Source organism: Rissa tridactyla, chromosome 11 (genome assembly GCF_028500815.1).
Source record: "Rissa tridactyla isolate bRisTri1 chromosome 11, bRisTri1.patW.cur.20221130, whole genome shotgun sequence".
In the NCBI taxonomy this organism is placed as follows: Eukaryota; Metazoa; Chordata; class Aves; order Charadriiformes; family Laridae; genus Rissa; species Rissa tridactyla.
In genome coordinates, this window is record NC_071476.1 from 18,502,701 (window position 1) to 18,528,762 (window position 26,062).

The following is a 26,062-nucleotide window of genomic DNA, read 5'->3' on the forward strand; positions in this document are numbered from 1 at the left end:
TGGCACGTTACTGTTTTTTCTAAATATGTAACTTAAAGAAGGTAGACAGCATGGCCCCATAATTGTTTGGGGTTTATACATCAAAATTCTGACTGGTTTCAAAAGTTACCAGTTGTCACCAGTTAATAAACTTCTTCAAAATGTAGAACTTGCAGTTATAATAGATGCTGAAGGAAAGACTCTAGATAGGTTTTGTGTTAAATATAGTGATATATAAATAAACGAGCTGATTTTTAACATACACATACTGTACTGTATTACTGCCTAATATAGGAATGTTGTTTCTATTCTGTCCGTGTCCGTATGGTATCCGGAACTCTGTTACGTTTTGACAAGCGTCCTTTAATCATCTGGAGGTGCAACCAGTAGCGCTTTGTTGTGTGCTTCAGTCAGTTTTGTACTTTTAAGGTAGGATTACCAAACATACGATTACATTTTGATTTGGAACAGTTCCTTTGATCTGGAGAACTTCGAATGGAAATAATTGCTGACCTTTTCTGTGGAATATGTTTCATTGTGGTTATTTAAGGCTGCGTGACTCGGGGCACTGCCTGGACAGCGTAGGCACATTTCAGACCAACCCGCTTCGGCTGCTCTGCAGCTAAATCTCAGAGTTGTTTTCTGTCCGGAACGACTCTTCTCAATCCTGTGAAGACCACTCAGTAAAATCACTCGGATTTGTCATTTGTCCCTGTTTTGAGGTGCTGCCAGCCCGCCCCAGTTGAGGAGAGGGAGGTGGTGGGTTTGGAGATGGAGGGAGGATGTGGGCACAGAAAGTTATGATGAAATCAGGCAGGCTTGAAAAGAGAGCTGAAAACGTGCTGGGACACATTTTGTGTGTGTGTCTGTGTGTGTATATATATATATGTGTGTGTCTGTGTCTGTGTGTGTGTATATATATGTGTGTGTGTGTCTGTGTGTGTATATATATATTTTTATATATATATATCAGGGGGTATTTTTCAGTCTATGTGTGTTTGTTAGACTCGCTCAGATTTTTCCAGCGTGTCTTCTAGATGAGTACACAATTATAGAAGGAGTCCATTTTCATTTTTTAATCCATAAAACTGCCCTTCATACAACTCAGTAGACTGCTAGCTTGAAATATATGTTAATTGGATCAAATTGTTGTTTGTTGACAATTCTTTTCTGCCTGTGAACATAAATTTTGGGGCATCAGCATTCTTTCTGGAAAAGCAAATACTCTGTTCCGTTTATGTGGGTCAGTTCTAGAGTAGCTGCTTAAAATCCCACGTACTGAATTCTGTTGTCTTTTCTCTTGGGTGGATCAGGAAAACAGTTGAAGCAGCCAGTGATGGCTGCTGGGCTTTCATTTCTTTGTGACTGGTAAATGAAACACATGCAGCCTCACCAAACTACATGACTAATGACAACCTCCAGTGGCTCCTGCAATCAAAGATTAATTTGCTTTATCAAGTTTAAAGAATAGTAGGCGATAAATCATGTCAAAAAGAAATAATCAGTGGCAGGCTGATGTTCTTTTGCACAGTGGAGGACAGGTGCAATAGAGGATTCATCTGCCATAGACCGTTAATTTTGTTCTCATGCTGCTGTGTTAATCTTAATTTTTATTTAGTTGATTTTTAAGTCAAACAGGATGCATTGTCGTCTAGTATTCTTGTCTAAAATGTATAGTATTGGTGTTTAGCTCTGAAATTAAACACTTGTTTAGAGCCTTATCACTTGGCATCAAAATATTTTCAACTTAATTCCTTTAATAATTGATTGATATATTTCATTCCCGGTTTCGCTGTCTTGGAGCACAGTGTAATGGGGACAGGAATAAAAATGCGTTGTCTGTATCTAGTGCATACATAATATATTTCTTTTCCTTCCTGTTGATTCCTGTTGAGCTAGATCTCCTCTCTTTATTCTTGCGGGAGAGGTATAAGGTTAGTCCTGGCAGTTACTCCACTGCTGCCGTTGGTTCGGGTGTTGGGCTCTGAAGTGGCAAACTGGTGATGCCGGGCAATTAAGGCCCGACCTGCCACGGGACTGGTACCACGGACTCTTGTCACACTAAATAGTACGGGAAACGATTGTCATGTTGCGGGATGGAGTTCTATACGGCTCTCACTAAATGAAGCGATTCAGAGCCAGCATCTCTATCACCTTTGTAATTACTGAGTATAATCATTCCAATTAAATCTGCATTTAAGTCACCATTAAGTGTGTAAGGCTATCGATAGTGTCTCATTATAGTATTGTATTACATAGTACGACACTGACCTACATTGGATGGTAAATTGTGTTGCACAGAAAGCAAGAATTGTAACTGTTTATTTTTCATGGAAAATACAGATATATTTTGCTGACTTAACACTAGCTACACAATTGATTGTTGACCATTTTCAGTCTATTTCAGTTAAACCATGGCCCAATAACATATTTGGCAATGACAATTTTTTTTTTTTCTGGATTTAAAAGAATTTTACTAATGGAATAACGTGGATTCTGTGAACTTCCATCATGCATGGAAATGATGTGATATCTTTATAATATGTGAGCCCTCTAGTGGCATTCTCCGTGTTCAAAGTTGCGATGGGTAATTGTGTATGGGAAGGTGCAGCCATGCACGTGTTCGGATGGGAGATCTTGCAGCCGAACAGAATTTCCCCTGTGGAAAGCAATCCAAGGGGAAGACCAGCCTGCCGGCCTCGGAGCAGGGATAGCAGGGAACCAGCATTCCCCTGCTGCTCTCGGGGCCACTGGGATATTTGCAAGGAATGCTTTAATACTGAGGGAGTTGCATTTTTGCAAGGGGAAAATTTGTAAAACACCTACCCAGCTCCAGTAGTTGGGTCTTGTGTGTACAGTAAATGGGCTTATTAGGACACATCTGTCCCAATTTGGTCATATTTGGATTGAAAGATGCAACACTTACCGTGCAGATATTAAAAGTTACAGCGCAGAAAAATTAAAAGATTAAAAGAAAAAAAAAAAAACTTCTTGTGAATAAAAGGAAAAATTGTGCACGTAGGCTGAGCTTGACAAAAGTAGATTTTAAGTAAGCCATTAGCAATTTAATGTAGCTTCTGGGTGTCCATAGGCTACAGGCAGTGCTGTTAAATGGGCTTTCATTAGAGTGTCAGAGTTAACTACCCACCTTCCTTCCCTGCCACTGTGTGCCATCCGTCTGGTGGTTGGAAAGCCTGAATAGTAAGAGGGAGAGCAGTATGACGGGTTGGTTGTGTGTCGTGTTGTATTAATAGGGCTGTCCTTTCACTGTGCCATTTGAAGATTAGTACCTGCCTTCTTGGGCCCTGGCGCTTGGACGGCTGCCTGCTGCCGATTCCTTCCTCCTGCTAACAGCGCCGGAAGAATTAAAGCAGGGACATACAGGGGAATGCTTGAAAGTACAGCTATGGAAAAAAAGGCCTCCCTCACCCTGTATTTCATTTTAATTCTTAGTAACGCAGATTTCTGAAATGATACGGCAATACTGCTTCAATTTCTTTGTGCCATTCTGCTGGTGCTAGAAAGAAGAAAATGCAGGTTAGTCCTCCAGTAAAAGCGTTAATCCTCCAGTAAAAGCTTGCTGGTTGTGAACCCACATTTAAAAGTGGGAGGGAAAAGGCTTTTTACTTTTTTTTTTATATGTATCTTCAAAAAATCCATACTGACATTTTTTTCTGGCTTTCTTAATTTTTAATATAAAGCTTTAACATCTGACTTGGTGATTAAAATGATTCTCAGAGCAAAAAGTTAAAATGCAATTAAATTTGAGTTAAGATTAGTGATTTAAATTGAAAATTCATAACGGTTAAAACAGAACTACCTTAAAAGTAAGTATCGTAAGAGAATACAAGCGTGTCACTAGACCGCGATGCGTCTCGTCTGTGCTGAGCGGAGGGCAGGATCCCCCTCCCTTGACCTGCTGGGGATGCTCTGCCCGATGCCCCCCAGCACCATTTGCTTTCTGCCATGGGGCACAGGGCTGGCTCATGTGTGGTATGGCTCATTTAAAAGACGTTCAGATATTAAGGTGAGAAATGCCTATAAAGCCACCTTAAATTACATTGCCATGCTGATGGGAAGGAGAAAAGACTACTTAGAAATGTTTCTTAAAAAGCACAGTCCTCTTTTAGCTGAAGGCACCCGTGCTATTGGGCATCAGATGTACCAGTGTGGAGTATGGCACCATACCACTGGTCATTTCCACCGCTTCCTATTCCATAACTTGGTGTCTTTTCTTACTCTGGGGTTTAGAGTGCAATGCAAACTTGAACATCAGGCTGGAATTGAGATAATTGTAGTTACACCTGTTTTACTGTGCTGCTACTCATGCATAAGTCAAGTCTTGGCTCCTTTTTAATACAAGGGTGGCTCTGGGAATAGATTTGGAGAGCAAGGCGAGAGGAGTCTTTGTTTATTTTGGGCCAAAAAATATCCCCTTCTCAATTTTAATCTGTGGTTCTGTAACTAAAATGGTAGAATTAAGGTATTTCATAAACTTCTTTCAACAGTCCTTAAGAATATAATCCATCCTAGCAGCACTTTCACCCTGGAAAAAAATCTCTAGCTGTCTTCAGGTTGATAACAGATGAGTGAAGATAGGTAATAAATAATAGTATGGAAACTCTTCTTGTTTGAACATATTTTGCCAAAAGCACTGAATATGAAGTTGGGTGAGAGAAAGGAGAAACATTTTCTGAGTATTACTGACATACTTTACGATGACTTAGTGGAACACCTTACGGCCAACTGTCTCCTTTATTCACAGATGTTCTGAAGCTGTCAGAGCTCCGCTTCTTTCATACAACAAAGTCAAGAGCTAATTCGTTGTTAATTGTTGGATGTTCTTTTTTATGGTATCTAGAGCCACCACAGGAGCCAGCTGGCTTCCTTAGCTTGTGTATAATATGTTAAAAAAATGGGAGACTGACAGCCTTGATATTTAAAGCAGTATGACTTAGTTTTGTATGTGGAGTGCTTGAAGTAGGAAGGGTTTCTTTTTTCCCTTACGAAAACGTGCATTTCTGTTAAAATAAAAATGCAAATAAACATTTTCTCCAGAGTGTCTCGTTCAGGTTTGCGTTAGACTTGGTCGGTATCTTAAGTACCAGCCTGTGATTTTCGTACCTACTTGGATTAGCAGACGGCAGAATAACTAGTTTATCTTCATGCATTTGCCCAGTGGAAGAGCAGCGATGCCGGTGTCCCACCCCGACAGCACAAGGGCTGGCACAGGGGGGGCTGCTGGCTTGTGTATAAGCATTTTCCACATCCTGAAAGCAAATTTGCAAAACATACTGCATTTGGGCTTTGCTTTGTTTTTTGTTAGATACGCAGATCCTCCCAAAATTTTATTTTTATCAGACTATTTAGAACTCTTTCTGATGTTTGCGTGCTTATAGAGTAATACAGAATTGTTAGTAACGTTGTCCTGTTTCACGTACAGGAACAGATTTGTAAAGTATCCTTGTCTGACTTAAACGCACTTTTGTTAAACAGGAAGGCAAACAGTTGGCTGTCTTCTGCCACTTGCCATTTTTCTGAAGCGAGGAGCGGGGAAAAAAAACCCAGTATTTCCGTGATGTGTTCCACATGGGTTTCATCTGTATCTCCTTTGTTGGGAGAGTCGGTAGTTGGCGTCAATTTGGATCAAAAGAACCGCAGTTAGGAAGGCCATGAGGAAGGTTCCGTATTATTTCTCCAGAGCATTCTCGCCACTGACGAGTTGTTTCTTGAGGCATGTAGCTCTATTGAGAAAGAAGTCTTCTGGGAACAAAAGTTTTATTTCTGAAGCAAGGGTTTTTTTATATCAATTTAAGTATTAAATGATTTGTGTAGATATCATCTACACCATAATGTGGCTCATCGCAAGATATGTAGAAACTTTTGTATGTAAGTTGATTTAAAATCATACTATTATTTCAGATTTTGTAAGAATATGCACAGGAACGGATGATTTAAGTAGCATTAATGTAATAGACCAGCTTTGAATGAATAGACCATCTCTTAGCAGCACAAGTACATCTAATTCATGCATTTTCTTTAATAACCAATTTCATTCTAATCTGCTGAATGGCAGTAACATTTAGAATATTATTTAGATTTTTATATAATCACCTAAACGTGTGTGCTGTTGGAGCTACACCATGAGTTTTGCACTATCCCTAAGATAAGCGTGAGTCAGCACTGGATGTGCCTTCCCTGCTCCAGTGTTTCAGATTCTTCCACTGGAGAGAGGAGCCGTGTCTGACGGCGGTCTGTTATCTGTCATGTTTGCATAGATTTGATTATCTTGTTTGCTTAAGAGCTCGGCAAAACGAACCAAAATATTGCTCTCTCTATTATTAAAGACCATTACTATCAGTCATGCTGTAAAAAGATGACATGAGACGAAGGACCAGCTGCACCATGTGGATGATGCGGCCACGTTCCCGAGTCCTGGAGGACCCGTGGAGGTGGTGTGTGACGTCTGCCTCTTGGGACAGCTGCTCTTGCCTCTTCCACGAGGCTTCTCTCTTCAGATCTAGTGTGGCTAATTTAAATGTTGGATGAGATGGCCTTATTTTTATGTTCTGTATTTTTCCCTCTTGGCCTGAATGCTAGCCTGTGTTTCTCCGGCCGGAGCCAAGGCAGTATGCTTTTCTGTGCACAACTTCAAGGCGTTACTTTAACATCAGAGGCTGAAGTCTGAGACTTCCCACATTGCTGAGAATATTTATTGATGAAGATTCATGACCACTTGTGATTGATCAGTTTCATTAGTTTTTATTAGTTTTTATTAGTTTTGTAAGCCTTTCAATAAATACTCAATGTAACTATAATTCTCTTCCCTGCCGGTGGTCCGGAGTTGGACCTATTTCTGTGTTACCTGTATAGTACATTTGTGTTTGAAATTCCTTAACTTATAGTATGCTCCGTCAAATTTTGGCTACATTTATAGATGCTTAATTTCAACAAAAGCTTGATATTGACAACTTTCTCTTCAAAACACACCTCTCAAGACTTTCTCTGTTCATAGGTCAGACCACGTTGCTCCCTTCTCCTAAGCTCTTCCTTGATTTCAGTGTCCTGTGTTTTAGCTTAAATTCTTGGGTGAAATTAGGAGTTGTTGAATTTTCAGTGGCTGAGTATCACTATTTCTTTTTGTATTTAAATATATGTGTAAATATATATTATATATATTTATTTATATTTTTATACATACACATAGATATATATATATCTATCTCTCTCGAAGCAAACCGTTGTTTTTATAAGAGTCCTGTTAAATACTCAGCACCCTGTTAGGCAAAGGACGCACCAGGCTCCAGTCACTCCTTATTCTCTACCATCTTAAAATTGCAGCTATATTTCATCCCCACAAGTAGTCGGACTAACCTTAATTAGGAAACCATGGGCTTGGCTTTGCTTGTTGGCTTGGCTGCTTGGTTTGTTAAGCCTCCTTTTTGTCTGCTTTAGATAATGAAGATCTTTGTCTTGATATTTTAAGCCCTGATGACATGTGCAAAATACAAGAAAATACGTATTACTGAAGTGTTACCATAGGGAAAGGTGGCCCTAGGATTAAGGGAGCAGAAAAGCATCTGAAAACTCTTTTCCATCTCATTTTGCATCGAGCAACGCTCAGTCAGAGTGAAAGATCTGCCCCACAGCATCTCCATTCGCCATGATTGATGGTCGTGGCGGTGGTGGGCTTGGGGAGGAATTCGGAATCGTGCAGCGTCTTTACTAACGTGTCAGGGGTTGTTATCTTAAAATTGAACAGCAGTATTTTAAATGTTTTCATTTATTTGTAGAGAGTTCAGGTTTGGTTTCATGCTTAATTAAAGAACTGCCGTTGTGGAACTTCAGCAGTGAGAAAAAGTTGTGCGAGCAGAGCAAAACCAAAGCCCCGGATGCTATAAAAGTAACAGCGGAGGAAATGAATATGAGAACTGCACATCTCAAATGTAGATGCGTGATGATATAGAGACGATTTAAAAAGCATGCAGTGCTTACTTTAATGATTTATGAGACGATCAAATGGTAAGGAACAAAAGTATGAAAATAGTTTAGCACATCAGCCTAAAAATAATGCGGTACAACAGGAAAAGACAGGGCACCTCAGCGTTCTGCGCAGATTAGCTCTCATTGCTTGGCCAGCCACGAAGGGGAAATATTTTAAGAGCAGTTCAATGAGTTTAATAGATACGTATAGATTTAAAGCGTTTCTTGGAGAGAGATACGTGATGAAAGAAGACTGCAGGTTTTTTTCATTTTAAATCTGTTTTAACCAAAAAAAAAAAAAATGCTTTCCCGAAGCTCTGATATTTAGTTTAATTAAAAATACAAAAACTGGCTTTCATGGTATACGATGGAGAATTATTGTTTTATATTGCCTTAATATGTTGCAATTTTTACTGAAAACCTTATGTAATTTTTAGATTCAGGAGTAAATCATTGTTATCATGCAATAATTGAAAAATTGGTGATCACTCTTTTTCCTGAAGGTAGCTTGAAGGGCATACTTAAAAATGCGTTTTATTTTTCAAACACTTTGCACCTGAACTGCTGAGGCCAATTTTTTGTTACACTTTGTGTTTAATTATGTAAATCTTTAAAAAAGCCTTAAAAAGTTACCCTTTGTTTAATCTCGCGTGTAGCCCCTGTTTTGTCCTCGGCTGTTTAATAAAGGGTCAGATTTTATTTATGTGGTTAAATAGAACATAAATATAGACATTTCAGAGGATGTACCATGTAAATGTAAGCCTTTGTAGTTACAAGTTTTTGTAGCTGGAGAATTGTTTTAAAAGGCATGTAATTTATTAGCTATCAGTAGCTGCTTTATTGCCTTGCCGCGCTGCAGTAATAAATAAAAGAAAGTGAGCTGATTTTACAAATGGCACACAAGGTGCACATTTTGTGAAAAAAGTCTTTTTTTAAAGAATTGGCATTAAATCCTTTTTTTGTGATGACAAAGAGGCTAAGAGTGCAAACTGTATTTTCTGTTTATCGAAAACAGAGTCTCTTTTTCTCGGGGGCATTTTTTCCTATGATCATCAAGGGATTTCAAAAGCAATAAAGTGTGGAATCATTGTTCGACTTGAACAGTATTAAAACTTAGGTTTTAATTTCAGTGAAGTAATAAGATTTGAACCTGTCTCACATTACAGCACTGTAAGGCATTTAGCAATTGTATTTTAAAGGAGGTTTTTAAAATGCAGCTCACTTGTAAGCTAACTGTCTGTCTAGTAATTAATAGTTTCTCTTCAGCAGAGGCTGTTGTGAATCATACTAAGAAATCTCAGTTTTGTTAATAACAAATTATGATAATTGTAAGGATGTTAATTCCTAATTAGTTTAAACCTACAATCTTTTTTTGACCCTTTCTGAGATTGATTTTCCGACGGAGACAAAAAAGTAGAGATTGAGGGTTTCAGCATGATTTTCACCTTAGAATTAAAAAGAAATTATCCACGTTTATCTGTAAATTTCAAGAAACTTTATTCTTTGGTTAAGGGTATACGTCAGCTTCCTGCTAAGAACCGGGGAAGTATTTAATCTGTAAAGATACTTTATATCATTAATGCAATTCCTTTTTCAAAATTATCCGTTGAAGATAATTCCGCAGAGCTCCTCTCGTTTCTCTACTGGCAGGGTGAGCGCTGGGATGCTGGAACTTATTGGGCACGTTTTTGCATTGATATTCTCAAGGTTGAAAATGTAAATATTTCTTCGGGTCGGTAGATTAAAATCTTGGCTGATGAGGGAAGAGCAATGACTATAGGTTGAGCAGGCGTGAGCCTGGAGGAGGGACGGTGGTTGACACCCAGGTGCGTGTTCCGAGCAGCCGTCGGTGTTGGGCGTTGGAGAGGTGGGCTGTGACCCTCCATGGTGGTTCTGAACCCTAACGGCCTCCATTAGCCATCAGGTTGGGTTCTTTCTTTTAGTGGATGGTCTAGACTGTAAATATTAGAGGATCTAAAATAAATCAACATATTATCCTAAGGATACAAAAACGTAAGAGCTATTTGTGGTTAGCAACCTTTGACAGATAGTTTGGATGAGGCAGATGATTGCCCGCCTCTCGTCTCTGGCTCCCATTGCTGTGCCTGCAGGCAGTTTAGTGTTATAGTTGTATATTGATGTCAGGGTTACTACTGAGTGGCTAGCAATGACAGATGTCTATAATTACAGGCAATGCTTCCAGTATTTCAGAAGAGCCAGCCTATGTTGAACAATTATCTTATTTCTGGCTTGCCAAAGAGGGTTGTTCAAATTGCTAGTATTAGCTGGGGTGGCTGTAACACCTCTCCTTATGCCGTGGGATAAATGTGCAAAAGCACTCTCGCGTACAGCCCTGGTGCAAAAAACCTTTTCAAAATAGGTAATAGCGCTAAAAGCCGTATGCTTAAGGCTTGATCCTGAGAGGTGGGGAGCACCTGCAGCTGTGTTAGTCACTACAACAAAATAGTTTTTGATAGAGAAATTTTAGAACTACAATAAGTAGCTATGGTTTTTATTACTTGTTTTTAAGTGCCAAACTAACGTTGATGCGTTAGGATTGAGGTTTATTGCATGTGAGCGTGCTGAGTGGGCCACTCGTCTAGATAGAATTAAGCGACTGAATAAAATTAAGCTGGACACTTTTAATAGTTACAGGGGCAAGTAAAGGTCTTGATTACTGCTACTGAAGTACCTATAATATTTATCTTTTGGAATCTTCTGACTGGCACAGACCTACTCTTGTGATCTGTACAGTATTGGGTTCGTTTCCGTCATTAGAGGATTTTAAAACAGCATTTTGGCGTCTTGTTAAACAAATGCCTGACGGCACCTATGACTTGAATCTCTGCAGTGCAGTGCATAGCTCTGATGGAGAGCGCAGCACAGAACTGTGCTTCAAAAACTAAAAATCTTCCAGATGATGTTCAAAAAGTAATAGCTGTTAATAGTATTTTTCAGTTTTCACTGTACTTTAAGCCCTGGAGGAGAACAAAAGAGACAGTGGAATTAAAAATCTCTAACGGTGCTTTACAAAAATGAAAGTCTAAACAAGAATTGTAGAGCTAAGCGCCTTTTTAACAATTGGCTAACTGAAAAGCTAGTAGATAACCAATTTTCTTTCTTTTTTTTTTTTTTTGTTCTCCTTCGGAAGAATGCCTCTCATGCCGCACCGGTAATAACCACAGTTAGTTCATAGTAGGTCTCCCATGGTAAGTTCACCAGAATTGTAAATCTTTCTTTCAAGATGTTTCAGAAAACGGGAGTTAAGAAAAGGAGAAATAAATAAATAAGTAAATAAAAGCAGAGAGAAGTCGTTGAAATAGAGATCAGTTTCCGTTTAAGGGAAGGTTTGTTGCTGGCATCTTACTTTCTGGAGCAGGAGGCAGGGAGTTAATCGCTCCCACTTCCCAGAGCCCGGTGAATTTGGGAAGGGACTGGGGAAGAGAGCCTGGAAAACAGCCTTTGCGGGAACTGTTAATACCTCTGACTACCTGAACTGGTGATGACAGAGAATTTCAACAGACCAGGGAGGAAATAACGGCTGTAACAACGACTCTGAGCCACGCGGCAGATTTACCCTTTCCCCTACAACATAACGCATAGTTGTAATAACAAGACCCTAATTTTTAAATGTTATTTTTTACTAGGTCTCTTAGAATTGAGGATAACTTTGTGCAGTATTTTAATTAAGCTAGGTTTATAGGTAAGACAGTAGACAGTATATAATGTCTGTAATCGGTGCAGTTCCTCTGGTTGCTTACAAACATGTGTAGCAGTGAACGGGAGCGTCGCCTACTTTTTACGTAGCCCAAAGCCCAACTTCATCTTCAGAGGTGCTGTCGGGAACTAACTGAGGCAAACTCTTATGGCCTGTTTTGGATTTTTTTTTTTTCATTAGGAAGCTAATTATAAAACATCAGATTAGCCCATTCTCTTGGTTCAGACTCAGAGTTAAGATGTTTTGTGATCTTTTTAAGACAGCTGGTCAGGAGTGGAGGTGACCGAGGTTTTCCTCTGTTCTGTAGAGGACAGAAAAGCCAAAGCTTTTTAAGCCCTTAGTTTGGTCAGGAGGTAAAGATGATGATCTGGCACCCTGCTGCACTGATCAGGGGATTCAGATCAGATTTTCTTAAACTGGCTGTGGGATTTGGAAGCTAGATGTCTGCTGCGTCGTAATGGAGCTTTAAGAGCCAAAAATTCAAAATACCTGATTTGGATTTAAAAAACAGTGGAAATTACTAAATGTGTCATGGCACTGGATGCCAAGCAAGTGTGGAGTTGTACTGGGTGATGTGCAGGGGTATTAGTCAGAAGGGTGGGACGGCGGCTTCAGAAACGTGCCGTGGTCGGCCAGCATCGCGTGGATTCCCAGGGACGGAGGTATTCTCCTTGCCCGGCCATGGATGCTCCCCACACTCCGCTTCCCGCAGCCTGGGGTGAATATGGTTAAGGGCTGGTTTTGCCCTCAATGTTCCTGACAAAATACTTTAATGTTGCAGTGATAGTTCTCTGCAGCGAGGCCTGGAGAGCTTCAAGGAAGTTATAATATCTTACGCATTTATGCTGTGCCTACGGGTAATAACTTTACTGTAATTTTCTGAAGATTCATTATCCAAAATCTTAATTCATTATAATAGCCCTTATGAAACATATAGAAACCAACATTTTCTCGTGTTTTCTTATTTGCACAGTGTGAGAGATTCATTGCTCTGTTTTAATTTGTTTCATGGGGTGCGTTTGAGTACATTCCATACAGTGCTGTTATTGAATTTCTGTGACTGTCATTATATAGCCATACAACCTTTAGGAACTCATATTCTGAGCTTCCCAGTTCTGTAATCTGCTTCACATTTAAGAATTGACATAATTAGCTTCTTCAGAGTTATAATGGTAGTACCAAAAAGAGAAGACCTCAATAGACAAAGCAAAGTTAAACATATCTGGGGTCAAAGAGTAGAGAAGATGGGGAAATAAAGTTGTACTGTGACTAGTGAATTATTTCTTCGTTTTCTTGAACTGTATTTACATAGAAGTGCTTTGCCTTATAAAACATTGCTTACACAATTTTATTTTCTCATCCTTCTGAAATGCAGCAGGTACAGTGCAAGTAGTTGGGAAGTATTCGGCTATGTGATTTGAACCACTGAAAAATCTGCTAGATCGTAAAATATTCCCTGGCACTGGAGCTTGTCGACCTGCTGTCTTCCTCCCACTGAGGTGGCTTTAATGGGACAAACAGGGGAGGGGGAAAAAGGAGGCTTGGATCCCTTGCCTTCACGCTTACTTTAATATGTTTGCAATTGTTATTGATTATTATTGGAGGTGTTTTGCTGGTCTCTTCTTCCTCTTCACTGCCGTGGCCATTGCTGTCACCTTTGAAGGTAGCAGTGCCGGGGGTTATTGGTTGCGGTGGTGGTACCAGCCCGAGCTTGCTTTGGGGACCTCGCCTCTGCGCTTGGACCCGAGGAGCGAATCCAACATTGTACCCTGACGTTAGCGCTTCTGACGATTTTTTTTTTTTTTTTCTTTCACTGATATTCGTAACTGTTGTAAGAATGAGGTGGTGGTGGTGGGATGTTTTATTAAGAAGCTTACATCTTTGGTGATGATCGTGTTGTCGGTGCAGGATTTGGTTTGGAACTTCGAAATCCTGCAGTAGTAAGGATTAGGGAATGATGGTGTAAAGGTTTTCCAGGAGTCTTGAAGTGGTTATTTCCTACTGAAAGTTGATTATCCTGCGGCTCCTTCCTTGAAATGTCTGGAGGGAACTAAAGCCTAAGCCGGGTTTTTCCCTTGTTGGAAGTCTCAGAGGGAGGAGGTCCCGAGGCGCCCCGGAGCCCGGCTGGATGTGGGAGCGCTTCCACACGCCTTTCAGCGCCCCTTTCAACAGCCCTTTTCTCTGCCTTTTGAATATGTAGCACGGGCTTTGTTGTGGAAGTGTGTTTTATTATTATACGCCCAAAATGCTTTATCATTAATTTTTTATAGCGCTTAAAAGTCTAAGGGCGTTTCATTGTTGCGGTTGGGGGTTGTTTGCTTTTCTATTTTTACATGCCAAGAGCGCATGTCGGTTTGGAAAATGATCTTGAAGAAGGTGTTTAAAATATCACATTTATTTCGGCGTACAATTTGTCACGTTGGGGAAGGGGCGGTAGTTTTTATTACAAGCGCTGTATTCACGCTGACTTGAAATGACCCTGTCACATGTGAAAACAAATCAGATTGTTGCTGTTAATGAGCTTTTCAATTTACTATTCAGTGGATCAGATAAGTGGATTTAAGAGGTAATGATCCTGCTTAGCACTCAAGCTTGGCTGTCAGATCCTGGTAGTTGTGGGAAATCCCCAGGGACAAAAGCGTTGACACAGTTCTTGATGGGATAATGGGAATCAAAGCTAATGGATGATAAAAGGAGTAGTAAGAGTTACAAGGATAATTGTGGATTAAAGCACTGCTCTTTGTCAACACTGACTGCTGGTTTAGTATTTTATTTGTTAAACTCTGATGTGGGGAGGGCCCAGTTTGACAACAGAGCCCGGCGCTGCTGCCGGCGCTGCTCCCGCTGCTTTCCCGGGGCGGAAGGGAAAGCTCTGCCCAGAGATGGGATTTTCCTGACATGCTTGTGTTCCTCGCTGTCTCTTTTTCTCTTTTCCTCAAATACAGACATTCTTAAACTTTGCTAAAATTTCACCTGCTGTAGCGTTTCAGCAGCGCGCTATTTAGCAAGGTGATTTTTTTTGTTGTTTTAAATCAGAAGATATTCTTTTTATATTTGAATACATTATTGCTGCTACATTTAATTACATGATAACTTCACGCTTACAGCATGAAAATATTTTGCACCGTTTGAAGGGTCGTATTGTGTATTACAGATGGCTTTTTTCATGTTTTGATTGTCCTTTCACTACTGATTTGGAACTAGATGATGTTTAAGGTCCCTTCTGACCTAAAGCAGTCTATGATTTTGTCACGATAAATTACATTCATACAATTATAAAAGGATAAGTTAGCTTAACTTGTTAAGTTATCCTTGATCTTGGTGGAATTTCTGGTTAGAGCTGCCAGTTTATTTCCTTGTGCCTTTGTTGTGCTTGGATTTAAAACTAAAGTCTTTGGGACACGAAAATACGATTTTTATCGTATTATTTATATTATTATTACTGACCTCCGCAGAGGTAGAATACTGCTGGTTTGGTTTTTAAGCAAAGTCGTGGGATTAGATCACTAGCAGAAGGGAAGTTGGTAGGAGCAAGTTGAGGCAGAGTAACAGAAGTATTGAGTTATCTAAAGTTGGTTGGTATTTGCGTGGAATATGGGATGTCGGCGAGCAAAATTGACAGCTAGATGGCACCAGGCTTTCACCGCTGGGTAACGGGGCGGCGTGTGCTCTGCCTGCTGCTCTCATCTCAGACCTCGGTGACGCTTGACTTGATCACATCATATGGAAGACTTACATCTAACCCCTAATACTTATTTTAGCGTCGCTAAAGGTTAAAATGCCTGAAATGAAACGTGCTGACTGGGAGATCTGCGTTTAGCCCAGTCGTAAGCAAATAGCAGAGCTGAGCTCAGCGTAAAGCGAGTTGGCAGAGGATTGTAAAGAAATTTTGCAATACGTCTCCCTTCTGATTCTCAAGTTGACTTAACCCAACTAAATGTTTTTTATCCAAACTAAATGTTAAATTACTAAAATTACCAGAAAACTTGATGAAGATTGCACAGTAAGGAAAAAAAAAAATCTACTGGCTGTATCCTGTGTGTTTGTTACTGCATCGTAATAGCGGTTTGAGCTGCTAGGCAGGGTGCTGGGAAAGCTCCCTCTAATGTATGTCTTGGATCTGAAATAAAGGGGAAAAGTATACAACTAAACTTAGTTGCTGCCAAGGCCTTGGTCCTCCCTTCGAGAACACAAACGTGAATGTCTGAAGGGTACCTAATTTACCAGATTTTTATGACTGGCAGTGCAAGAACTTGCAAATGCAAGCTAAAGACAGTGTTGAATCGCATCCTACTGGGGACAGACACCAAGTGAAGAATGTTTTCTCCATGCCTTTGCCATTTTTTATAACGGAACAGGTTTTTTTGAATAGGGACTGCATTGTTCTGTGCACAACAAAGTGAGCTTACTGGGTTACGTCTCCTTTGCAGGAAGAAATGGATGCAAGGGCAAGTAAAAGCCTATCAGCCCCAAATTCACAAAACAACGTCGCAGAGTGTATGAGCCGTTGCTTACAAGTGCTTCAGCTGGGTTGGGTGGACAGGCATTTGTGCCTGTACTTTTCTCATGGAAAATCAAAATAGGGAAGGTTTTATACAAAATGAAAATGTTGGTGCTTGTAATTGTCTATAATATGTTACTGTTCAAATGTTTATTTCCAGGTGTATGCCCGAATGTCAGAAGTCTTAGGAATAACAGATGACAACCATGTTCTGGAAACATTTATGACCAAAATGTGAGTGTTTACTTTGGTTCCAGTCTGTATGTATTTTGTTTTCACTTCAGTGTTTGCATAAAATCTGAGTTTTATTTTATCATTAAGTTTGCTCTTTGCTAGAAAAATGTCTTCTGTAAATTTTAAACATCTGAAGTAAGGTATAAGCGTTTTCAGAAGCACCCATATATTGTATTCTGAAGGTGCTGCAGGCCCCTAAATAAATACTTGCAGCTAGATACGTGCGCTGCGGTGCCTGCATCACCTCTGGAAAGGGCTTGTGGGAGACCGGAGCTGAGATTTCACAGACTCTTGCTCAGTGGCAGCCTGGTGTAAGCAGTCCCTGCCCTTCCCCGCTTCCCATTCCTGCCACCCTCAGGCGTCAGCGCAATTGCCTGGAAAGCTTCGTGAAAATTTACAGTGGGGAACGGACCAAGTTAAACTAATCTCGCTTTGGTTTGGGGAGGCTCCTTTGGATTGCTTTTTGGCAAGATCTGGAAAAATTTGCTCTCTTAAAAAATACAGATTCACAGAGGAGGATTTTAAGGCCTCATACTGAAGGAGACAAGGGGCGTTATTATGAGCTGTCTTCTCATCTCTGGTGTTTGGCAGAACAAGATGGCGTGTTATTCTGGCAGATGAGCATTGCAATACTTTCTCTTAAGAATAATCCTAGAAAATTACTCTGGAGCAGCTACCTTTTTCTCATGCCTCTGCTGCAGCCGCTTTCCTTGGGTGCCAGCAAAACTACTAGGATTTTGTCTTTTTATTACTTATGTCCTTCATGAGATTTGATAGTTTCTCCTGACTCAAAAAGAGTTTCATCTAAAATCCGTTTTGCTCTTGAAGCAAAACAAAATGGTCCCTCTGAAAAATTGTGAATATCCACTAAAAAAATCTGGGAGTCCCCAGGAGACAACGAATTCCTTGTGTGCCTGGAGAAAGAGAAAGCAGTACCTTACTTCTTTATTCTACGGCGAGGAAGATGCTGCATCCTGTCATTTACTTCACGTCTTCTAAATCTGACTTATAAGACCTGTAATTACTTGCAGTAGACTTTGACTTTTACTAGAGAAACGTCTCTGCCGATGTTGCCAGGTTAGCCGTGACCTCTTTGGACAATATTAAACGTGGCTCGTCTTTTGCTGCCATGACTACCAACCTTGAGAAATAGTAGCAATTAAGACAAGGTCATTTTGTAATATGACTTAAGTTTTCTGCGGAAGACAAGGCAGAAACGCTTTGCTTGCTCGAAACTAGAAACTGAGTGTTGTATCTTGCCGTAGGATAAGAGTAGTACCCGTCAAACCTTGATATTTGTCTGGAGTGTGCTTTGAAGACAGGTAAATGGAGGTTGATGAGTGGAAAAATATTGATGGATGCTTCTTGTATGGTTTCTGGAAGCAGTCCATGTCTTGGTACTAGACGGCTGGGCTTCATTTTGTCCTTTCAAACTATGGTGGAACTCGAACAACTCTGGAAAAAGGGGGGAAGAGGATGTGTTTGGAGACCAGATGCATCAGCTTGCTTCTCTTTTTCTACTTGTTGCTGCTGTTGAGAGGAAATCTCTGTTGCCTTTGCCAATTGAGGAAATAACAGTTTATCACTTAAGTTGTGTGATAATTACTACGTGTGTTTAGTTTGGATAGAGCTGTATTTGCACAAGCACTGTAGATTAAGAAAAAAATATAGTTAGGGTTTTAATGTTACGTGGAAGATTTTAAAAGAAAGCCAGGTATGTAAAAAGCAAAAATCAGTGCTGCTTTTTAGATTACACACTTTATATTTTTATTTTTTTGTTCCTCATGGCTTACTGTATTTTTCTAAAAACATGCAGCATCTTTGTGAATTGTTCATTGATTAGATTGAAGATCAATTTCATTTTGCAGAATGGATGGTGCAGCCTGAAATGGACAATTCAGCCAGTAGCTTTAGGACTTAGCTGTGAAACCGCTGGATAAACACATTCATGTTTGTCAATTAGAATAAACTAGCTTCTCCCCAGTGATAGCATGCCAGTTGGAAAACTGGGGTGGGAAACCGTAACATAGCGATAGATAACCCAAAAACTCAGGTCAGATGGGGCAATCTGGTCGGGTGGCATTTCTGGTGCTCTGTAACCGAGAATAACCTTAGCACGTTGGTAGCAGCGGTGGGCAGGGTACATGGCTGTGAGACCATTCACCGTTTTCTCTTGTTTATGTAGTCAATATTTTTAACCACACTGTTATTTTATAAGGCCACTAGTCTACTGTTCTGTCTTACCCTACAGATCCATTTTTTCCTTTAAGTAAGTGAAATTTGTCACGTGTTATTCCTTAACGTGAGGTTAAAAGGAAATGCCGGGGAATTTTTAGTGTGCACTCTCTTGTTAAAGTGGTGGAATTCTCGTATAGTAACTGCACAAAACGTTTGAAAGTGTATAGTTTCTGTTTTGTTACTGCTGAGCATTATGTGAAATAGAGGAGTTGTGCTTGAAAGGGTATTGTTGCCTGGCTAATGGCAGGCAAATCAGTCTTTCGAATCAGGAGGTGTTGGAGAAAGTACCTTCTTGTAATCTGCCATTAGCACTGTGGGATGATCAAAAGCCAAGGTCAGGTTATTTCCTTCTGCTTTGCCATTAAGAATCCAGTGAAGGATGCGTGCAGGAAGCATTTTATAATTGGTGTGAGGAGTAAACATAGCAATTGAGTTTATGGTAGTCAAACAAGTTGTAGTCTACCAGGACATGTTAATTATTTTTTTTGTTCTGCTATTGGAGACTTAACTTCTTTGACACATGGAGTTTCTAGTTTCCTGAAGCCTGATGTGAGCTCAATGTTTAGATGTATAAATGACATTTTTCCTTTTCTATTGAGCTGTCTTTTCCCAGATCTCTGTGTTTTCAGTAGTTCGCTTTCACATATGTAGCTTTAATCAGTTCTTTTGAATTCATTAGTAGCAGCTTTGCAATGGGGGATAGGTGATCAAACTCAGCGAGTTCTTTCCTTAACAGAAAACAATTTGAAATACTTGTCATAGCTACTAGTAGCTGCAGTAGCCACTGCTCAGTTCATGGATTAAAGGCTCTATGAAAAAGATATTCTTCGAAGTACGGAAATATTTTGAGATTTGTCAACGTAGTAGGTGTTCTTTAGCCCTTCTGACTGGAGTTTAAAGTACTGCTGTCACATCACATCCTAGACCTTTTATCACCTTTTCATTGGAAGTTAATGAATGTACCTTTTACTGAATTCCTGTTAAACCGTTTCTGAAGGGATGGAGTCTTATGTAGTCGGAATATCCATTAATGGCTGTATTTTCATCACAGTCTTACCAGAAATTTTATAGGATGGTTCTTTTAGCACCCACTGTCTTTGCTTGCTTTGACTGTCACCTTACAGGGTGTAAGTGTGGAAGGGGAAAGGCCAACTGAAAAGATACCTAACCTCCAATGAAATTTTTCTAATATGCAAGGCATCTTCAGTCTTCTCAGCTGCGTTCAGCATCGTAGCAAGAGCCGGGTAGGTTCAAGGACCTTTGTCACCTCTTTGAGCAGCAGCTACCTACCTGCTTTGTTCCTTCCCTGTAAAGGTAAGAGGCAAGGAAATATTTCAACTGGAGCAGTTTTAGTCCCGTCTGCTCCCTGAGCCCGTCCTGGGCATTTGGCCGAAAGCGTCTTGTGTTTATTGTGGCTGCAAGCACCTTTCCTTTTCTTCACTTATTCTTTGTGAGCCTCTTCTGGTTCCTTTCAGTTAGTATCCAATTCATGTGGAAGTGATTTATTCTGAGTTAGATTTACAAAATATTTGCCCAAATATTTAGTATTTTTGATCATGATAAAACAACCGACACATAAATGAGAGATGCAAACCCAAACATCGCTGTTGGATGTTTTTTTGCCTTTTTTTTTTTTTAAATGCTGTAATGATTTCGCTATGGTGGATGCACATGTACATACATACAGAGATATTCCATGTGACAATATTTAAGTAATACATACATATAAAAAGTCTGGATCTTCTGAACACTCATGCTGATACAACTCCATGAATCATAGCAAACTAAAACTTGGCCCTTTTATTCATGGCAGAATGTGCATTTTTGTAACTACTCACTTTTGTCCAGCTCTAATGAAAAGTATATATCCAATCACTGTCATTCAGCCACAGAGAGCTTTCGTTGTAAATGACGATAATCCACAAGGAATAATTAAAACATTACAGAGCTTTCTTGCCAACAAATCGTCATCTTTGTTATTACTGAAATTTAAGTACCACATAAGGAAGAGATTTTCCAAGTCTTTTTAGGGGATTTGGATGCCCATTTTTCTTGCACTTTAATGGAAATTGGTTAGCAGATACCTTAAGCAACCTAAGTTTTGTTTAAAATGTATGATTATTTTTTTTTAATCTTAATGATTTTATAATGCGAGTGTATTTGTAATATCCTTAAGTTGAGACCAAGATCATTCTAAATTTACATGGTTCGTAAACAAAGACACCGGCACACCCAAAGTTGCTGATTTGCAGCGGTTCTCATCTCTCCTGGCCAGTAGCAACTTATCTCTTGCAACTGCTTCTTTGCCATATTACCAGATCTCCTGTGCAGGCGAGGTACAGCAACCTGTGCGTGTGCAGGTAGTACAGCATTCCTGGGATTCCCCAGCTTTATTGTGACACACACCTCCCATTACACTTCAGAGAAGGAGTTCAAGGCCTCCTGGAAAGAGGATGGATGAATTCTTTGGGCGCTTACAAATGGTCTGTAAGCAATATTTGAGCACTTTGGCATACGTTGTAAGTAGAGAAGGTACCACCATCCGTGTGACCAAATGGATTTTCTCTCTTCGTATGGTATATACTCGCTCTTCAGCACTCCCTTTTCAGTGCCGACTACGCTTGGCTTTTGCTCTCCTACCTTACATCCCTGATTCCGTCTCCTCCTCTAAAATTTAATTATTTTAATTGCACCACCTGTTTTTCTCTTCTAAGCTGGACGTTCTACTCCTATGCCCCAGCGGTATCATTTCCCATCCGATATCGCCCTAAGAACTGCTGCATCTTGTACAAAAGGTTGTCCTTTGCTGTGAACCACGCAGAACTTTTAAGAGCAGTGTGTCTGAAGAGGTCTCTCCCCAAATCACAAGCTGAGGACAGGGCGGGAAATTAAGGACAATAGAATACAAACAGAAAAGTAATGAAATGGATGTAAGAGGCTGGAAGTGGATATATCTTTTGCCTTGATTCTTTCCCTGGCCAAATACCGTGATGATGTGGAATGTGCAAAGAATTTTGATTATTCTGTGGATGATATGACAAGCCTTGTCCCAGAGAACTGTAAATTAAAGTATATAATCATTATTTACCTTCCCTTTCTAGATTTTAGGTTAAAAATACAAAGCCTTTTAAAATAATACTTTGAAGTCAGTGTCTTAAGGGGAGAGATGTTTGGTGTGCTGCTGGAGCTGCATTACTACGCAGGCGTCGTGACAAAGTCCCGTAGCAAGCTGGGGGGTTCGGAGGTTGGGAAGCTTCTTTGGTGCAGCTATTAGAGGCTGAGGTTTTATTCTTGTCTTCTTACTAAAGGCAAACTAAAAGCAAATATTTGAAAGTCTACTGGATTCTTACTGCTGTTTCATTTGAATTTTTAAAATTTTCGTAGCTTTTCAGCATGGATCAGTGTTACCGGTGCTCTTTGGTTTTGTGTGTGTAGTTTGGTATTTTGATACCGGTATTGTTACCAAAATTGGGAATACTCTGCCACTTTTTATTTCCACTTTTTTTTTTTGTACTTGCCTTTAAAATGTGTTCAGTGCTCACCTACCGTAGGTGTTTTGGTGACTTCAGCATTGGCGTAGCTTTTGATGGAGCTCTTATTTTCCGTGACTCATGTGGAACTTTATGATTGGTTCCTTTGACTCTGTTTCATTTAGTTCATATTTTAAATCAATAAGCCACTTGAGAGATGAAGAGGCAAGGACACTAGCGCTTGGATTTAAGGGCTGTCTTGCCATAATTTCTCTGAGAGCTGTAAATTTTTCTCCTCTTTCATTCCATGGCTTCTCTTCCTTACATAGTGGAAAACTGCTTTTTGTATTATGAGATTCCTCTCTAGATCTTTACAAATTTTCTCAGATACTTACAATGTTTTGTAGATGTTTCTTAAAATATTGCATTTTATGTGTCTGTCATCTTGCCTGATATTGATAAGGCAGAAACAGAAGTGGGAATTGCTGCGGTTATAATTGAAATTTTTCAGCCTCTGTTCACTTGCGAGTACTTTGTAGCTTTTTTTATTATTACTCCATCTTTCAGCATCCAAATACAACCATGAACTGAAAGAAGAGATGTGTACAACAGTACCCTGAATGCTGGATGAAGAGCCTTCCTTACACAGTTTTAATTTTCTCTTCAAGCTGTCACCATGACTTCTTGTTTTTCTTTAAATGTCGTACATCTGGCTACTGAAGGACAAAGATTTTGCTCTTTTGCAAAATAGCCTTTTTATGATTTTGATATTGATGTCAAATCTGGGTAGTCCAAATTCATTTTTATTGCTTTGTGTGGTATGTACTTGTTAAGGATTTAGTGCAACTATAAACATCTCCAGAACTCCCCATAGTAGGGATAAACTGTGAATTATGGACTTGCTAGAATGGGCTATTTCTTTAAGGCAATCTGAACCTCTGTAGCTCTTCATAGAGATTTTTATAAAGTAAATCAATGTTTGTTTGTGAATCTAAATTGAGGAATGCTGCTTTGGTAATTGCATTGTTATTTGCCTTTTCCTGAGCAAATAATGCTAAACAGTTAGATGCTTTAAACTGCGTTCTTGAGTTTATAACTTCCTGAAAAAGAGATTTAGTTTATGTGGTGTAGTACATTCCTTAGCCTGTGAATATGTAAAAGCAATAATCAGTGCTGATTTTAAGGCGTTTAACGTGTCTTCTTCAAGTTCTATATTCCCAAAATTGAAACCCTCCAGAGCCAGGAAGTCGTGCTGCCTTTTCATTTGAACGGGCTGTGTTTCAAAAGGCTTCGATGGCCTGAGTTTTATTTCTCCAGATGAATCCACTATCAGAAATGCGGCCGTGAATCTCTTACACGGCATTATCACCCTGTCTGGAGGACGGGGGCTTCTGAGCAGTTAAGGGGTGAAGGTGGCTGTCCCAGAAGGGCAGGGCTCAATACTTGCCTTGAAAAAAGGTGGTCAGGAGGAAAACACTTGTTATAGGCTGATCAGCCCAACTTAGATCCTCAAAGGAGTACTAGAAAAAGTTACTAGTAGTCAGTATATAATTCAGTGATAAATATATTCGAGCTACTTTGGAGGTGTTAATTTCTTCTTGGACCTACTGGCTGAAGTTTGCAGTGGAACCACTAAATATCGGACATTGATGCTTGAGTAAGATTGTTGTTACTGGCTTGCATGACATTCCCCTAAGAAAGTGAGGAAACGGCAGGCTACGAAACCAGCGACTCTTAACTTACTCCTCCTTTGAGAAAAGTTATGTTCTTCTGCTTTCCTGGCATCAGTTTACCCCTTTCATGTGAAGGCTACTGCCACCTCTTCAACTCCTAATAAATCTGGTAGGTGAGCGCAACAGATTCCATCTGCAGGTGTCCTTGCACTGACCTACACGCAGTACAGAAGGACCTGTAGAGGGTCCTGGCTCCGTGTCTCATGCTTAACCTAGGGAAGGTCGTAGAGCAAGTCGTCATCGCCTGGTGTTGGCAGCACGATTTCACTGAAAGGCTACCTGTAAGAGTTTGCTGTCAGAAATAGTAAGTTGTTTTACGTGATGGTCCCCAAGGATTGATAATAGGTCTAGTGTTATCCTATATCATAATTTATGCATTGGTTCGTTAATCAGAGTATGCTTCCTAAATGCCTGTGTCTGAGAGGGGTTGCAGTTAGGGAAATGCAGGATCATCCCTATCCAACTGTCTTGACTCTAGTTAAGTGTTTGGTGTAGGGAAGAGGAAAAATCGGGATGAGTACAAGAACTGCAAGGTAGAGTTTCACTGGGAATTGAGTATATCAGTAGCTCTGTGAATTGGCCCTTAGTTTTTCTGTGCCCCATTTCTCCTACGGAAATTTTCTTGGGGAATTTATAGCAATTTGGTTTTGTCTTGTGAAGAATCGGGTAGATAAATACTACAGAAGTGGCCAGATATTGTGTTGAAAAGTGAGTGAGAAAGATATAAGTAGGGGTAAGCTTCAGATAATCTATTTCATTATGATAGATGGTGGATTTTTTTAAAAAAATTAATGTGTTTGTTACAACATTACAAAAATGTTTGAGTCCCATGTTCAGGAAAAAGACATGACATGCCTTTAATAGTATTTTCTGTCTCATAAATGGAAAATCCTAAGATGCATTACAGAAGTACATTTGTAGTATAATGCACTGCTACTCTGAGCTTTTGCACTGCACTTCTCAAAAAGAGGAAAATGTTTTATAAAATCTCACTCTTTTGTTTATTCTAGTGTTACAAACCTTAAATACCGGGGAAGATGTGAGCCCGTGATTTCAAGAACTCTTCAGTTTCTAAATGACCTTTCTGTTGGATATCCTTTTTATTAGATTTGACATAACATATTGCTTGAAAATAATAAGGTAAAAATTAATGTGAGATTTTTGTTGTTTTGTGTGACACATTTTTAAACCAATTAGGATATTAATATTTACTCATTTACTCAATTAGGGTATCAATATTTACTCAGTTTTCAAAAGGTGTGTTCTTTTCCACCTACTTCTTACCAACGAAAGAGAAATCACATAACTAGTTGCTCATGGTCACGTATCCCATTCCTAATCTTGACGTCAGTACCATCGATGAGTTCTGCAGTATCAAGAAGAGGATTCATTCTGTTGGTGCTTGAGAACAGGATTGGTTCTACTTTGAGGAAGAGCCAACTAAGATACGAAGCACGAGTTAGATTTTAAACACGAGCCTCTTCACATGTTTTATTGTTGCCTGATTCTAAGTTCCTTAGAATCTTAGAATTCCTGCCAAGCTTGTGGATTTCTGTCTGGGTTCAAGTATTTTTGTGAAATTCTTACCCAAGTCATGGATGCTGACTTGCTACCTGTTGCAAACCTTTTGTATCTTGTTCTACAGTTCACTTATTGTAAGTTGGAGAAGAATGTTTGCTCTTTGAATTTGCAGTCAATTGAGCAAGAAGATTTGAAAAAAAGTAGTAGCTGGTTTTGGTGTGACACAATACTTAAAGGTATACGACAGGTAATAAACCACCAGAGCTCATGAAAACATTCAATATTGAAATCCTTTGCTATTTCAAAATAAAAACAACTTTTCAGTAATTTTCTAGGGGAGATTGCTAGACAAGCAGAGGGGAAGGCATCTGGAATGTGACAATTGGTATCATTTTATTTCTCTGTAGAACTCTAATCGTATAAGAAGAATTTTAATATATTTCCTTGGGTTGAAAGATGAGTGTGGGTTTCCATATTCCATAAGTGAATTTTGTTTAATGAAAATCATACAATGTGTACTTCTGTATGTTTACTTGAAATACCATTAAGCAGCTAACTTGATATTTTAAGTATGCATGTGTTTATGTTCTCGTGGCATCACAGAAATAGGACTGGAAAGGACTTGAAAGTGAAACATTACTAAGGAATTTGACAAAAATAGAAGGAGAGACCTTTATTTCATTAA

The 26,062-nt window shown here is 39.6% G+C and overlaps 1 protein-coding gene across 3 annotated transcripts in view; it reads left to right on the forward strand.

Moving 5' to 3' along the window:
- The window catches only part of RANBP17 (RAN binding protein 17), a 159,938-nt gene that overhangs the window by 65,985 nt on the left and 67,891 nt on the right, over positions 1-26,062 (forward strand). For all 3 annotated transcript variants that reach the window (XM_054217200.1, XM_054217201.1, XM_054217202.1), the window contains 2 exons: positions 16,342-16,415; positions 24,867-24,947. In XM_054217200.1, the coding sequence (XP_054073175.1) occupies positions 16,342-16,415; positions 24,867-24,947 (155 nt within the window). The remainder of the gene's footprint in view (positions 1-16,341; positions 16,416-24,866; positions 24,948-26,062) is intronic.